Source organism: Plectropomus leopardus, chromosome 21 (assembly GCF_026936395.1).
Source record: "Plectropomus leopardus strain MGB_pleo_1.0 chromosome 21, ASM2693639v1, whole genome shotgun sequence".
In the NCBI taxonomy this organism is placed as follows: domain Eukaryota; kingdom Metazoa; phylum Chordata; class Actinopteri; order Perciformes; family Serranidae; genus Plectropomus; species Plectropomus leopardus.
The window spans coordinates 26,203,450-26,218,622 of record NC_142196.1 but is presented as its reverse complement, the minus strand read 5'-3'; the positions used below and the strand labels follow the sequence as shown (position 1 = coordinate 26,218,622).

Below are 15,173 nucleotides of genomic sequence, written 5' to 3'. Positions count from 1 at the left end.
CTGACCTGACATTTTGGTTTTTGGAGCGCTACACGCACTTCCTCTGCCGGTCTGTAGGTGGCGAGATTTATTTATAGTAAAGTGTGAAGCGACCTTTTGACTTTTAGAGGAACATCCAGGGCCGCAGGGTGTTGACGGAGCACAATATGTCTGTCCTGATGCTATTTCTGTCATTAGGGGGAAGACTGAAAAAACTTTATTAGCAGATGTGTCCTCGAGCAAAGTTCTGAATGTCCTCCATGGCCGCGCTCTGTCGGTGACCTCTGACCTCTGACCTGTGATCTGTTTGTTTCTGTGTGCACTGACTTTATCTTCTACTATGATGGCATTTTTAGATAATGATTTCTTAAACAGAATAAGTATTTTTTTCTGGATTCTCCAACACACAAGACGTTTAAAGTTGACGGGTTGTGATGCAAATTAAAACAAACTCCTATTTCAGGTTTTACACGTTACATTTTATTAAAAATGTAACATACTGTTATTTTTCTGTGACCCTTGTCAGGTTAGCTACTGACCAAAATTACAGTTAAAAAATGGAGAAAGCTTAATTTGCCTTGCACAAAACTTGAACGTATTTTCAAAACTTCCCGTCAGTTTTGTTTTAAAATGGTGGTAAAATGCCAAATATTGGTAACAACCAATTTAAATGTTCATAGATGTAGAAATGTAAATTTTAAGAGAGTAGATTTTTTTTTTTTTAGTTTCTTGGTGACAAATATAATTTCAGTCCAAACAATAATCCAAATCTCAAAATTATGAAAAGAAAATACAAAAAAAAATTGAAAAGCCAATAAATGTTTTTGCATTAAAAAAAGACTGCCAAATAATTTTCTGTGCAGTGAATAATTGATTAATTAAGATGTCAGATTAAGTATAGTGAAGTAAAAAATACAGTATTATCCCCTGATGTGTATTGGAGTAGAAGTATTTTGCACTATATTTGTACTTCAGTACTGTAGTAATTCTATTCCACTATTGACATGCAGTATGTGGTTATGATTGTTTTCATGCTGGTTTGTTGACATTGAAATAGTTTATGTATTTATTTATAGAGCTGACATCACTGCGTGTGTGTGTGTGTGTGTGTGTGTGACCCAGATATTGCATGACAACAGCAGCCTGCCTCAATTTGCGATGAGTATGACGTAACTCCGCCCGCTGGGCCTCGCTTGTGCCTGGCACGTGCACTCTGGCACGAGCCAAACGAGCGACGTCAATTGAACGCACGTGAGTGAGCGTGAATGGCGGTGGGGGGGGGGGCATGGCGGCTTAAAAACGTCGAAAATACACCTTTATTTTAAAAATATATGAAATATAAATGTTTAATTAAGTAGTTTTAAGTGTAATTTTACACAAACGGTTGGTTTTATCCCTTTATCCCTCCGCCAGGCGCTTTAGTTCTCGAGCAGGTGGTTGCTAGGCGACGCTTTATGGCGTGAGTGATGGTTTTTTTTTTTTGCGCATTAATATTTAGATTAGCCAACTGTGAAACGGTCACTACAACCATGCCAAAAAATAAATGAATATTTTTTAACTTGTTTGATTATAAATAAAACACTTTCTAGAAAACATTTGTATCCATATATGTATACATTTTTTTAAGGTATTTTTTTTAAGGTAGGGACGGGAGAAAGTAGATCCAAATGTTTCCCGCCGTTGACTAAACCTTTAAATATCGTCACAATATTGTCATTTTTACCAGTTTAAACGACTTTAATTAAAATAATATCCCATCTAAATCATCTCAGATAGATATTTATGCTGTTATTGAGGCGTACGGTCCCCCCTCCCCTCTCCTCCCCCTCCCAGCAGCGGCTCCGGAGCATCTTTTCCCTGAGTCATTGTGCGGTCCCGGCGGTCTCCTGTGACGGTTTCAGCGGCTCTCTGGCTCCTGTCAGCCCCGTCTGATGAAAACAGTCGACGACGTTTGAAATGACTCAAGTGGCTCCAAGCTACCCCGACATGACAGGTGAGTAAAACACACTCTTATTTAATTATTTCATGTAATTTATTCCACTTAAATGTATAGGAATGCATGTTTAATGTAACCGTTAGCATACACACCTAACAGTTAGCTTTTACAGTTAGCTGCACCTCTTTAAAATGTTGTATTTTCCTTCATTTGTATGCATTTTATATACTCTAGCCTTATTTTTGTTAATAATGGCTGGGTTTCATTTGTTTTAAATATTTTTTCCATCTTAAGTCATGCATTTTGTGCATTCAATTTTTATCCTTATTTTATCTTACTTTTCTTAGTATTTCCAAGTGGGTTTTATCCATGTGAAGATGCAATTTGTGCTTTCTATTCTGATATTTTATTTTTACTTAGGTCTGGGAAATATCTAGTCTAGAGCTGACAGAAAATCAAGCGTTTGAGTCATTTTCAAGCAAAAATGCCACAAAAATGTGATATTTCCAGGTTCTCAAAGGCAATTTGCTGTTTTTCTTTGTCTTACGTTATAATAAATTTACAATATTGGGGTTTGAAATGTTTGCTGGACAAACAAGACATTTAAAGAAATCATTTTAGCCACTAGGAGTAGGCTTTTCTCATTCTTTTCATATTTTTCATACACCAAACAATTAATCAAGAAAATGATCTACATATAAATCATAATCATTACATGCACCTCTACCCCATTTATAAGATTGAAATAATGTAGGTTTGAGTCTTTAGGGACTGTTCTTTACTTACCAGAGGAGAGCTAGCTGGGGTATGACTTAATTTTTGACGAAAAATTTAAAATAGCAACTGTTGGAGAATGCATGACCCTCTCTGTTACCTTTTAAAACCTACGCACTGATGTTTGAAGGTTAAAATTTTCACTTAACCCATGCATGCTGGTTAATTTTGAATGAAACATTGAATAAAGTTAGTCTCTGGCTATGATAAATGGTGTAATTTTGGCAAATTGTAAAGAAAACATGCATGTTTTTCAAAATTACCGCTAAAATAAATACAAAATACAACCATTTAAATGTATATGTCCCAAATGTATATATTAAATATATATATATATATATTTATTTATTTTTTTACATGCGTCCCCTTTTTTGCACCACCCCCGCTTCTCTCATAAATCAGCCCCTTTATGTTATGCTGTGCTTTGTACTTGATACTTTTAAGAGTAAGAGCACCACAAAATGGTTAAGCTAATGCAACTGGAAATATTCATAATTTATGGAGATCATTATCAATGTATTTGCAACTGCAATGCAGCATTTTAGCATGTGTGTATATGTAGCCTTTTGAAACACCTATTGCAATTTAGAAATATATATTTTAATCTGTAGTACATGCCAAAATATATAAATTATTAATGTATTTTATATAGCATTTCTTAATAATATAAGAAATTAAGGGTTTTATAATCTACAGTATTTTATAATCTACAGTATTTTATTAATGACAATACTTTGGCATGTATTGTAAAATATATTCAAATACTCTTTTTTAACGTATGTTCTTGTTTAAAACACTACATCCCTGTTCAGAGATTAAATGTTCTTTGGTATGTTGCTTAAATTAGCCGTGTTTCTTCATTAATGCAGTGGCAACTTCTCAGCTTCATTTGTCACAAACCTCAACTAAAATAAGCTCATATCGCCATGCAAAATGTGTGATTCAGCTGATTTTTTTTTGTGATGTAACTTCCATTGAGGCTAAAGCACTTGGGAGTCTTTTTGGATTTGCATATATTTGCATATCTAATATCTGAGCGTGTGAGTGTGTTGAGAGGATGCTTGCAGCCTTCCCCTGAGTATTTATGTGTGTGCACAGAGGCTTTCGTGACAGCTTTAGAATTTAAGAAAACAACAGGACAAAGGCTGAGGGTTTCCACTCGGGTACTGCATCGACAGCTCGCTCTGACATTTGACCCCAAGGGCGATAAGCTGACAGGAGATTTATTGTATTTTGACGTCATGACAAATATGTGCGGTTGCTTTGTATTGGAGTCTCTTCCATATTGGCAATAGCAGGAGTCACGTTCACCACGCCAGCTTTACATTTTTAGCAGTATTTGCCTCTTGGGCAGCTTGCATGAATCATTATGTGGCTGTTCTCTCCAAAAACACAGCGCTGGCTCCTCCTCCTGCACCGCTGGTCAGCAGTAGGAATGCGTCTCCTGCTCGATCGCCGTCCAGTCACCACAGCCCTTCAGGTAAACTTTAATCACATTACTCCCTTTAATTTGCTTCCGTTATCTTCTTAATCAAATTAACACTGAAAAAGTGGCAATCCTGCAGATGCATCTGGCTCCACCTCTTATTTTCCTTTCATATATATTACAGTTTACAGTGTGATTTAAAACCCTGAAATTATGAGAAGATGCTTTTTAATTGTATAATTTACAGTTGAAATGACAAAATAACTTAAACTGGTCAAATATACACACAGATAAATCTAGGAATCCCTACCTAACGTGGAATTTTATTGTATTGTGTATATTTTTATTTGTGATGACTCACCAGCAGATGGAGACATAAAATACAATGCTTTTCAATGTATGATATATTCATTCATTGTGCAAAATAAGCAAAACAAGAAAAATACTTAAACTTAGGGTTAATAATAATGATAATAATGATATAGATAATAATAATAATTTGTTTTCTTACCTAAAATGCAGTGCTTTACATGCAAGAGTAAAAGAGAGTAAAAGTTCAAACCTAACAATATAGAGAAATGCATATATTTATGGATAAGAAAAACCCAAATAATAATAATAATAAAATCATTTTACAGCACATGGATACCATAACGCTGGAAATAAGTTGCAGCCAGGCCAGAGGGGAAAAACAAATTAAAGAAATATAAATATAAAAGAAATATTAAACATCCAAAGTAAAAACAGTAAAGGTGCATAACAAGCACAAAAGTAGTTTATAAGAAATAACTTTAATATGTGATAAAAATAAATAGAAGGTGGATTTAATTAAAAGCGAGAGCACAGAAATGGGTCTTGAGCTGCCTCTTAAAACTATCTACAGACGGGAGGAACGGTTTTAAACAAAATAAAATTGTCCATAAAAGCTAAGCTATGAGCTCTACGTGCAGACTGGACTTCCTGAAAATTTTTAAAAGGCTAAAAAAGATCATTAAAGTCCCTTTAAGTCAACGCAGACTGCTGACGAGCAGTCATGTTGATGTTTTGTACACATAAAGATTTTGTTTCGTTCAGAAATCAGCTATATATCATTGTAAAGCCACTATTGGCAGATAAAGATGCCTTGCCAATATTATTTTGCCTCCCTGGATAAAACATGATTTACGACCCTCCTGCAGGTGAATTAATCACTCCCCCTTTTTCTTTCACCTGTCTCAAGGCTCCCGGCTGAATTTAGCAAAGGAGAGCAGAGAAAAGACACAAGGTAGGAGTAACTCTCCAGCTGGTGGAGCTCGGTGTGGTCCGTCCTGTTCATCTGTCACTGCTACACACACACACACACACACACACACACACACACACACACACACACACACACACACTGTGGGTGCATGTGTGTTTGCTGGTGGAGGAGGACGTGTTCAGATCCTTGAGAAAGGAGGATTTGCCATTTTAAATAACAAATTATTTTCAATTATTCTTCCGGTTAAATAAAGGTTAAATATATGAATAAATAAACAAATAAAGTATTAAATCTGCAACTATTCTTGGCCTAGGTGTGTCAACTGGTTCGTGCTAATTTAATTGAAAATTTGCTCAGAAATATGCACCACTAAACCACAATACTGACACGAAAAAAACAGCCTTAAGGGGGATCCTGCTTCAGCATGCAATCTTAACATCTTAAGTTGATCTTAAGCTTCATTCAGCACCTCAAAAATAACGAAAGGCCTCAGGCAAGAAACAACATACAAACACATTTTCTCTTATTTTTGCTCGTATCTACAATATGTTCTTATTTTGTTAGTGCCCATTGATTTTTGGGATTCACCAATTTTGCTTTATTTTTGCGTTTCTCTGAGGTGGTCCAGTGATCCAGAGCACTCGGTCCCAATTGTCCCAAGTCCCAAAGAACTTTTTCTTCTTACAAGCTTTTTTCGAGGCATCTCTCCAGTCTCGAGTCCCGTCAGAGTCTTTGCAGACGGCACAAAACCTGTCCTTATATGGTGTTTAGGCGGCGTTACCTGTGCCGACAGGTGACTTACGATCAGTGGGATTCGTCATTGGGCACACCTGATCAATGCAAATTTGGGTGGTGAAGAACATTTGGTGCATCTGCAGTTGACTGAAAATTAAAAAAAATATGAGAGAAATGTAAGATAATCTTGCTGCATGAGGCCCATCATGCAGTATTTAAGTAAATGTACTTATTCCCTCCTCCGTTTGTGTGGTGTTCAGAGATGTCGGAGGTGCTGCGTGAGAAGGAGCGCCGTGCGCAGCAGCAGCTGGATCGCTGCGCCGAGGAGCGAGGGAGGAAGATGGAGCAGCAAAGGAAGAAGGAGAAGCAGCGCCAGGCGGCGGCCGTGGAGAAAAGACGGCAGCAGCAAGAGGCAGAGAAGGTCAGAGGTCACAGCACACTAATGATGCACTCACTACACATTAGAGGAAGCGAGAAAACAGGATGACGTCTTGTTTCTGAGGCTCTGACATCTGCTGACACTGAAATTATAATGTTACAGTTAAAGGTTCAAAGTCCAGAAGCTTTTCGGCTTGTTTTGAACAAACAAAGCTGCACATGAGGGTAAAATACTCTCATTAAATACTAATCCAAAAAAAGGGATAAAGAAGTGCCATAACATAAATAAGAAGCAGAAGAAAATCTGAGATTAAGCGGCATTTTTATTGACTTGATATGATTAGTATGCAAAATATATTTGCACTTAATACTCAACCATGTTTGTTAAAGCACCAAAATCTAGTCACACTAATCAGTTTACCTGCTAAATTTGCAATTTAATTAATTGTTTCAACCTGAATTAAGAAGCAAAAGTGATATCATGTTTGTTTCCTTTGCTGCCACAAATCAATATACATATATATAAATGTGTAATTTTGAATCAAACCTTTGAAATCTGAGTAATTTGGCTTAATAAAAAAAAAGGGAAATTGGCAATGAGTAACTTATGAAGAAATTAGCCAAAAATTAGTTTATAAAAATACAAATAAATAAAATAAATAAATAAAATAAATGTATTTCTTTGTTTAATTTTAAAAAAAAGTAATACATTTACAACAGAATTATTAAAATGTAATTATGTCAATTATACGTAGTTTTCTGGACATTTTTCCAAGCTTTTTATTTTCATTTTATTTTTTTTATTTTTCTAAATCTACTAAATCTTGCATTTTTTGCCAGGTTGTTTATTGCCTTTTTTCCCATGTTGTAAAAAAACAACAAAAAAACAATTTGCCTAGGGTTCAGAGGTTTAAATACTTTTGACGGGTGTCTGAAAGCATGAAAAAATGATGCCTCTCAGGGTTTAAGAGGGGCAAAGTTTATTGTAAAAACAATAACACATTATGATCATACTTTATCATTCTGACAGGTAGATAAACTGCTGAATTATCACCCATAGCCCAAGTTAGAAAGTCATATCAGCATATTAAAATAGACATGAACGCAGCAAAATCCACCTCTATATGTTACATATTCCTTTGTGTTTGTTCCTCTGTGTCTCCATCCTCTCTCACACTTAAACCAACAAACTGGATCTCAGGAGGAAAACCATCCTTTCCACCTGTAATCTCTCTTTTCTCCTTTTTCTCTCTCTCTGAGCTCTCCGCTGCTGAATTAATTGTGTCGATCCATAACCCAGTCAGTGTATTTCCAGCTGTTGTTGGGCTGAACCAGAGTTTAAGGGAATTGCGAGTAATTAATGCGGTAGCTCTAATGACTTTCTGTCAGCAGACCAATTGTGTGCGTTCAACTGAAACATGAAAAGTTTGGCTTGTTTTTCTGCAGCGGACTTAAAGCCACAGTACATGCTGAACAATCATCACCGCCACGACACGCACAAAACACTAAAGAAAACTAAAAAAAAACCTCTCAGTTTAAAATGTATTATTATTGATAAAAATAAAAATAATAATAAGACTTTATTGATCCCTCACCAGGGAAAAAAACATGGCAATAAAAAAAATGCAAAACACAAAGAATGATAGAAAAATAACGTATGAATACTACTATTCACAGTAGGAATAAAGACTATATACACTGCATACTGCTGCCTCGATTGGTTAGTTTGTCTGATTGTGTGACTTTGGTGTTTTAGCAAACTCAAGACCTACCGTTTTAGTTTTGCTTTTAATTTATTTATACATTTTAGTCTGTTTTAATGTTTTACTAGCTGGTATATTATTTCATTATTTAAAAAAAACATTTTTATCTATTATTATTTGTTCTGATGTCATTTTATTCACATTTTATCTACTTTTTAGAGTATTTTATTTATTTATTATTAATATTTAATTTATTTATTTCTATATTTCATCTATAGTTTTTATCCTGCCCCTTGTGTTTCCCTTAATTATGGTAGCGTTTCCTCAGTTTGTGGTTTTAATGAGAACTCTTATTTTAGTGCTTTAATTAAATACAAAGTCTTTTACCCATGTGTATGTGTATTCGGCGTGGATTGGTGACTTCTGGTTTTATTGTAAAACACACTTGCAGTTTTGCTTGTATGAAACATACTATACAAAAAAAGTGTGGTTGATTGTTTAATGGATTTTAAAGGCGTTAATTTGGATTCACCACAGTCATTATTACACAAGCAAACTAATCCACAGAGGCAGCGGTGACAGAAGTGAACAGAGGTGTTTTTGCAGTGTTGATTTGAAGCATAAAAACAGACTTTGGACCGTGTTTACGTCCTTATCAGGGAAGATTTTGTGTTTTATGAGATTGTTCTGCTCATGCTTTTAGTGCCTTTTTCTCAGAGAAGAAGCCTGAAACGTGAATTCACCGCTCTGCGTGAGTCATGAGTGGGCTGAGAACCACTGACTCATATTATTACAACCCCTGTCAGAGTCGAACATACATTATCAGACTCTGAATATAAATCATTAATGTCTTCTGAAACGCTGAGCAGCACACAAAGGGTTAACAAGCCCCCAGTTAGGAGTGACAGTCAGATCCACAGAGAGAGACAGGTGGGGGGGTCACTGTCTTTATTGATTGAAGGGCTGTGTTTGCATGCTAACAGCCCCCTCCTCCTCCTCCCGCTCCTCCTCCTCCTCCTCCTCCTTCTCCTTCTCCTCCTCCTTCTCCTTCTCCTCTCATCACACTTGTATGCATAACTTAATGACATAATGATTGGTCAGCCTCACGGTAGGATGACATCACCGCCAGCGTATCGTGTGCCGTTTACTGGAACAAACAGTCGATGCTCGCAGTGCTGTGACAAGCAAATATTTCACCTCCAAAAAGGAAGATAGATGCACACAATCAATGTGATTCAGTAAACACAGAATTGTACTGAAGGTTATTGCTTAAAGCTGTCTCTCAAAATGATTTTAGTTACAGTTTTTAATTTTCTAGTTGTGAAAATGTCAAAAATAATGTCTCATCATTTTTCAGAGCTCTAGGTAACACCAAATTATTTTTTTTCTACATTAGATTTTCAGGAAATGTAAGCAATACATAATCAGAGACAAATAAAATAAATAAATAAATAAAATTAAATAAATAGAAAATAAAAATAAAATTTAAAATTTCTTTATATGATTTCCAAGAGACTTAAACAATACAAAACTATATCAATATAAAAACAAAGACAAAAAAACACTGAATCAAATGAAAATACACAAAAACTAAAGAAATGGGAAAATAAAATGATAAATCACTCTTTATGAGATTTTCAAGACACATAAATAATTGTAACTAGCTAATTATAAAATAATGAAGTTAATCAGCAAATAATTACATTTGATTATCAAAATCGTTGCTTTTCTCTTAATCATCTTACTGATCAATCAACAAATCATTTCTGCTTGTAGCTTTGTGATTATTGTGTAATATTTTTTATTCAATTTTGCAGAAGAGTTTGAGAAACATTTAAAAATTGTGAATCAGCCGAGTGTTTCTGCTCCTTCACTGTGTTGATTGCATTTGCTGGTTGATTTATTGATTTTTTCGGCTAAATCTCGAAGCGTTGTGGTCGTCCGTAGTCGTCAGACAGCTCATTAGTTCTCATGTTTTTATCTGCTTTATTGCACCAGTTCTCTAATTGTCATTAATAATAGTGTGTCAGGCTCACAGTCTAATAGGCACTGCAGATGTAAATTTGTCCGTTCTGAATTAATTCTGCCACATTTGGCTTGTAATGAGTGTAACTTAACTTGCTTCACCGCCCCGTACAAATAAAATAAATCATAAATAGATTGCGAAAAGTTGTCATATAATTTTGTGCAGACAGAAAACAAATGAGTCTGCTGCAGTCTGCTCATCTGTTCTGCTTTTCTGTCGTCTGTGATCCATATCTTCAGTTTATCTCTATTTCTTTCCATCCCCTCCTCAGCTTACATTTCTGCTGTCTCTTTTTCTTTCCCTCTTCTTGACTCCGAGCCCCTCCCCGCCGTCCTCTCTCCTCCCTCTTGCAGTTTGTGCGTGACTCTGCATGCACCTTCAGCAAACCCCCACTTACAATGCTGAGGTGGGGCATTTCCATCCTTCATATATATTTATATATATAGACGGCATATCGGAGCAGTGTATCAGCTTTATACTAGGCCGTTATCGAATATACAACTGCTGTCTGCTTACTTATCATCGCCAAGTTTGATTGAAAAGCCAGAATGAGATGTGGTTGTAAATAAAACACAGGAAGAGAAAGATAGACAGCAGCAAATTGTCTCTGAATTGTATCTAAAAATAATGCCTGTGACCACAGATACCAGTCTGCACAGATAGGAAAGTTATAAAATAAAATAACATTAAATTAAATTAAATTAAAGACATTAAATGAAATTAAATTAAATTAAAACAAAAATTAAATTAAATTAAAACAAAAATTAAATTAAATTAAATTAAATCAAATTAAATTAAAGTAAAAAATGAAATGAAAACCAATCAAATAAATAAACAAACAATAAATACTTGTCGAAACAAATATTTACTCAGTCCTCAGATATACCGTATAAATGGGTCAATATCATAAAAAAATAACAGTATCTAAATAAGGAACCAGTGTGCTGATACATGTTGGTGTATTTTTATAATATTTGACCCCATTTTTATTCAAAAGGGTGTTTATTTATAACTATCCATTTTACTTACAGAAGATAAAAATGTTTTCGCCTTTGTCTCCATCGCAGTGATTCATTACTGATGTCTCCAAAATAGCAAAAACACAGATGAAAACCTTAAAGGTAACTGGCATCATTCTTAGCTAGCTGATCAGATATTTACATACTAATCAATTCATATTCTTAGTAATCAGGGTCTAAAAGGTCTTAGAAGACAGTAAAATGTCCTAAATTTAATTTAAATTCTCTTGTTTAAATTAACTTAAATAAATCAGTTTTCATCAGTTAATCCGTCCGTAAATTGTCTTATCCCAGTCCAGATTGCTTTAATTTGATTGATTATATGATTAGTAATGATTATTATATCATTGAAAAGATAATTCTGGATCATATACTGGTTTCCCATTAGCCTTGATAACTTGACCAGCGTGTACATGACGCTGGTGTTAAATTTCATCCCATGTGGCATCAAAAAGCTCTTAAATTACCATAAAATCTCTGGATATCTGATATTAATACATGTGTATGAATAATAGATACAAACTGTGCAGTCACCAGATCTGGCAGTATGTAAAATTACATTAGAGGTATAAAAATGGGAAGGAAGTGTGTAAAGATCTCAGCCAAGGAGCTGTTCATTAAATAATGAATGCCTGAATTTAAAGGCAGATTATATTCTCCTAAAACAGCCCCCTACACAACACCCTAAAACAGTTACATTTTGCTGCTTTTAATTAATATTACCTTTTTTTTGTTCACTGATGTTTTTAAAGAATGTAAATAAATTAGTTTACACAATAAAAAAAGATGAAAAAATAAAGAAGGAAATTAGGACTGCACAATAAATCGAATGTTAATCACAATTAAATAAACATGATCAACTGCAATATTAACGTTTATGCTTGACCCACTTATGAACTCTGTATTAACCCTTTGAAACCTTATCAAATTGGCTTAAATTTCCATAACCTAATTTTAAATAAAGAATTATAGGTATATGTTTACTTGGCATTTGACCTTAGTTATCTGACCATTTTCAGGTCATTTTCATGTCACCTTTCACTATTTTTTTGCAGTTTGCTGGACATCTCACAGCAATTTGCCAAATGCTCTATTATCGGGATAATTTTATTTGTATTTTGCTTCCAGAGAATTCACTGAATTCAGGTGATGAATATTTTTTAAGCCTCACTTATGCAAAGATTTCTAAATCAACATAGCACAATGTGAATTAAAGCACTGCCCTGTTAATTTAAATGAGTAATCATGATAAATACTCATCATTTCAGTACTGATTAAAATTGCGATTATCATTTTGGCCGCAATTTTGCAGCACTAAAGGGAATTATTTTATTATTCCTCACATAGATGAAAAAGTTGAACCACATCATGCCAAGTAACATATTGCATTGTTGTTCTGCTGTGATTTGTATGTATTTGTATGAAATTATTGTGTATTTTTACAGCACATTATAAAGAAGTATATAAATAAGGGAGAAAAAGGGAGAAAGAGTGAAGGAGAGAAGAAAAAAAAAATACCGGAGATAAAAACCAATGCAACCAGTATCAATATCCAATCCAGCCAGTATGCATGTGTGTGTGCGTGTGCGTGTGTGTGTGTGTGTGTAGGCATGGTCCCCTGTGTGTGTGTGTGTGTGTGTGTGTGTGTTCATGCATGTGTGTGGGGGTGGTGACGGGCTGCATTTTGTCCCTTCCCGTCTGCTGAAAGAGCTCGGTGAAATAGAGAGGGAGAGAGAGATTGAGGCAGAGAGAGAGAGGAGGAGGGTGGGGTGAGCAACTGGGAGGTAGGAGAGGGAGAGAGGGAGGGGGGGAGTCGGTTACCTAGAGGGAGAGGCAGACAGAGAGGAGAGAGAGAGGAGTGCTGCTGTATTATGTATCAGTGAGTGTCAGACCAGCCAGCGATCGAGCGCTGGTGACCGCCAGCAGACACATACAGACGGAGGGGCGAGGCTGCTGCATGCGGTAACCATGGCGCAGCCATCTCCGTGCGCATCGCCGGGTGTCCGTCGCCGTAGCGATGGCTCAGTGAGAGAGTGTCTCTTCTTCCCTGTCTCTGAACGCAACGAGCAGGAGAGGCTGGAGGCCCTGGTCCGCCGGAGAGCCGGAGGAGCCGAGAGACGAGGAGGAGGAGGAGGAGGAGGTGCAGGGGGGGAGGCTCGGGACCACCTGGATAACAGGCCTAAACGCTGGACGTGGGGAGGACCGCCTGACGGAGTGGAGGGTGAGTATGATGGGATGTGAGGTGATGATGTCAGTGGAGGGTTTGAGATGCAGAGGAGGAGAGGGTGTATGAGTGGATGGGGGCTGGGAGGAGGAGAGGTGTTTTTAGGGGGGAGGTCTGGAGGTCGTGGGGGATGGTGGGATGAAAGGGTGTGGACGACAGAGCAGAGGAAGAGGAAGTGAGATGAGGATAAAGAGAGGAAGGTGAAGTGTAAAGAAAGGAGAAGGACAGAGGATGGAAAAGGGTGTGGAGGCTGCAATGCAGGAGCTGCTCCGCGCTTTGTCTCCAAACCTCATCAGGTCCAGGAGAGGATGTGTGTGTTTTTATCTTCTGCGTGTGTGTAATCGGACGTGCTGACGTTGTGGATTTAACCTGGTGTTATGTGCTGGTTTGGGCTTTTAAATGTGCTACAGGTGTGTGTGTGTTTGTGTGTGTGTGTGTTATGGCTCTGTTGTTTTATTTCCGAGCTGGGAGGCAGCTCCAATTCCCAGAAGAGTTACACATCTAACCTTGAACGCACCAAGGCCGCTGACATAAACACAGACAAAGTGCGACACGAGGCCGTCACTGTGCCAGCATCCATCTCTGAGTTTATCTTTTTCTCTCTCGTGTCACATCATCTTTCCAAAATATCTCTGCCAGCGGGGAGGCCAGTGCGCCACCAGCTAGGCTCCACATCCTGCGGTGCATTCATAACGCCATCAATTATTCACAGTGCCCATCAGCCCAGCCGTCCTGGCACTGACCCGGGATCAGGGTCCATCCAGCAGCTCGTCTGGCTCCGGCCCGGCTGACTGGCAGAGAAGCTGCTCTGGGATCAGTCGGGCCCAGCAGAACGCTCACTGCAGCAGAAAACAGCAGCATCTCATCTTACAGCTCCACTCGATTAAAGGACAGACTCACTAAAGTGTGTGTTTGTGTGTGTGTGCTGCGGATTTGTCTCTGGGTCCAGGCTAGACCACTTAAAAAATCTGATCATAACTCAGTTTGTTTTGATCAAATCCAGTCGTCACAGCACTTACAGTTTTGTCTGAACCAGGGAAACATCACAACTGACCCATTCGTGTTCACAAGCTTTATGTTCTGGAAAATTGAAAGAAATATGGAGGGTATTGATCCGCCAATAATAAGCTCCAGGCTATAAATCAACCAGCTATAACAGGCTACTTCTGCATGTTAATAATGCAAACAGGAAACATGCTGTGCAGCTGGTCATTGTTGGACCCACAGATCTTCATTTTGTATTTTAGTGAGATTTCGACGTTTTTATAGGAACTAAAATATCAGGATGAACTTTTGCGTGTTCAAAAAGAATCAAAAGACGGGAAGATAAAACGAATCCTCATACAATGGTTCGTTTGATATCTAACAAATTAATGTCCCACAAATTAGCACCCACACTGGTAAGTTTAAGTTTAGGAAAGTAAAGTTACGTCAGTTAGGTTATGGAAAAGAACAACATATTGTTTTAGGGCGATTGGTATGATATCCTGCAAAAATGTACACACGAAAGTTCATATGATCTTCTAATTTGCGCAGCACAAATGACATTATGTATTTAACGTGCAGTTACGTAATTAACATATAGCTGCGGAGGTTAAGTTTAAGCAATAAAGTTACTATGGTTAGATTTAGTCCAGATTTTTTATGACCCATCCACCAATGACTGCTCCTTGTTTCCTCCCATCAGCGCACTGCTCAGGTGATCGGAGCCTTTCAAAACATGTTGGAAA

At 37.0% G+C, this 15,173-nt stretch overlaps 1 protein-coding gene across 8 annotated transcripts in view; it reads left to right on the top strand.

Annotated features, from left to right (window-relative positions):
• The first annotated feature begins 1,812 nt into the window (after positions 1–1,812).
• map7d2b (MAP7 domain containing 2b) overlaps positions 1,813–15,173 on the top strand; it is a 33,950-nt gene continuing 20,589 nt past the window's right edge. For 7 of the 8 annotated variants that reach the window (XM_088072134.1, XM_088072133.1, XM_088072131.1 and 4 more), the window contains exons 1-5: positions 1,814–1,972; positions 4,086–4,169; positions 5,335–5,379; positions 6,354–6,514; positions 13,290–13,440. In XM_088072134.1, coding sequence (XP_087928260.1) covers positions 1,936–1,972; positions 4,086–4,169; positions 5,335–5,379; positions 6,354–6,514; positions 13,290–13,440 — 478 coding nt within the window. In that variant the 5' untranslated portion in view covers positions 1,814–1,935. Of the gene's footprint in view, positions 1,973–4,085; positions 4,170–5,334; positions 5,380–6,353; positions 6,515–13,289; positions 13,441–15,173 lie in introns of all 8 variants that reach the window. The other variant, XM_088072132.1, reaches the window with a different exon arrangement.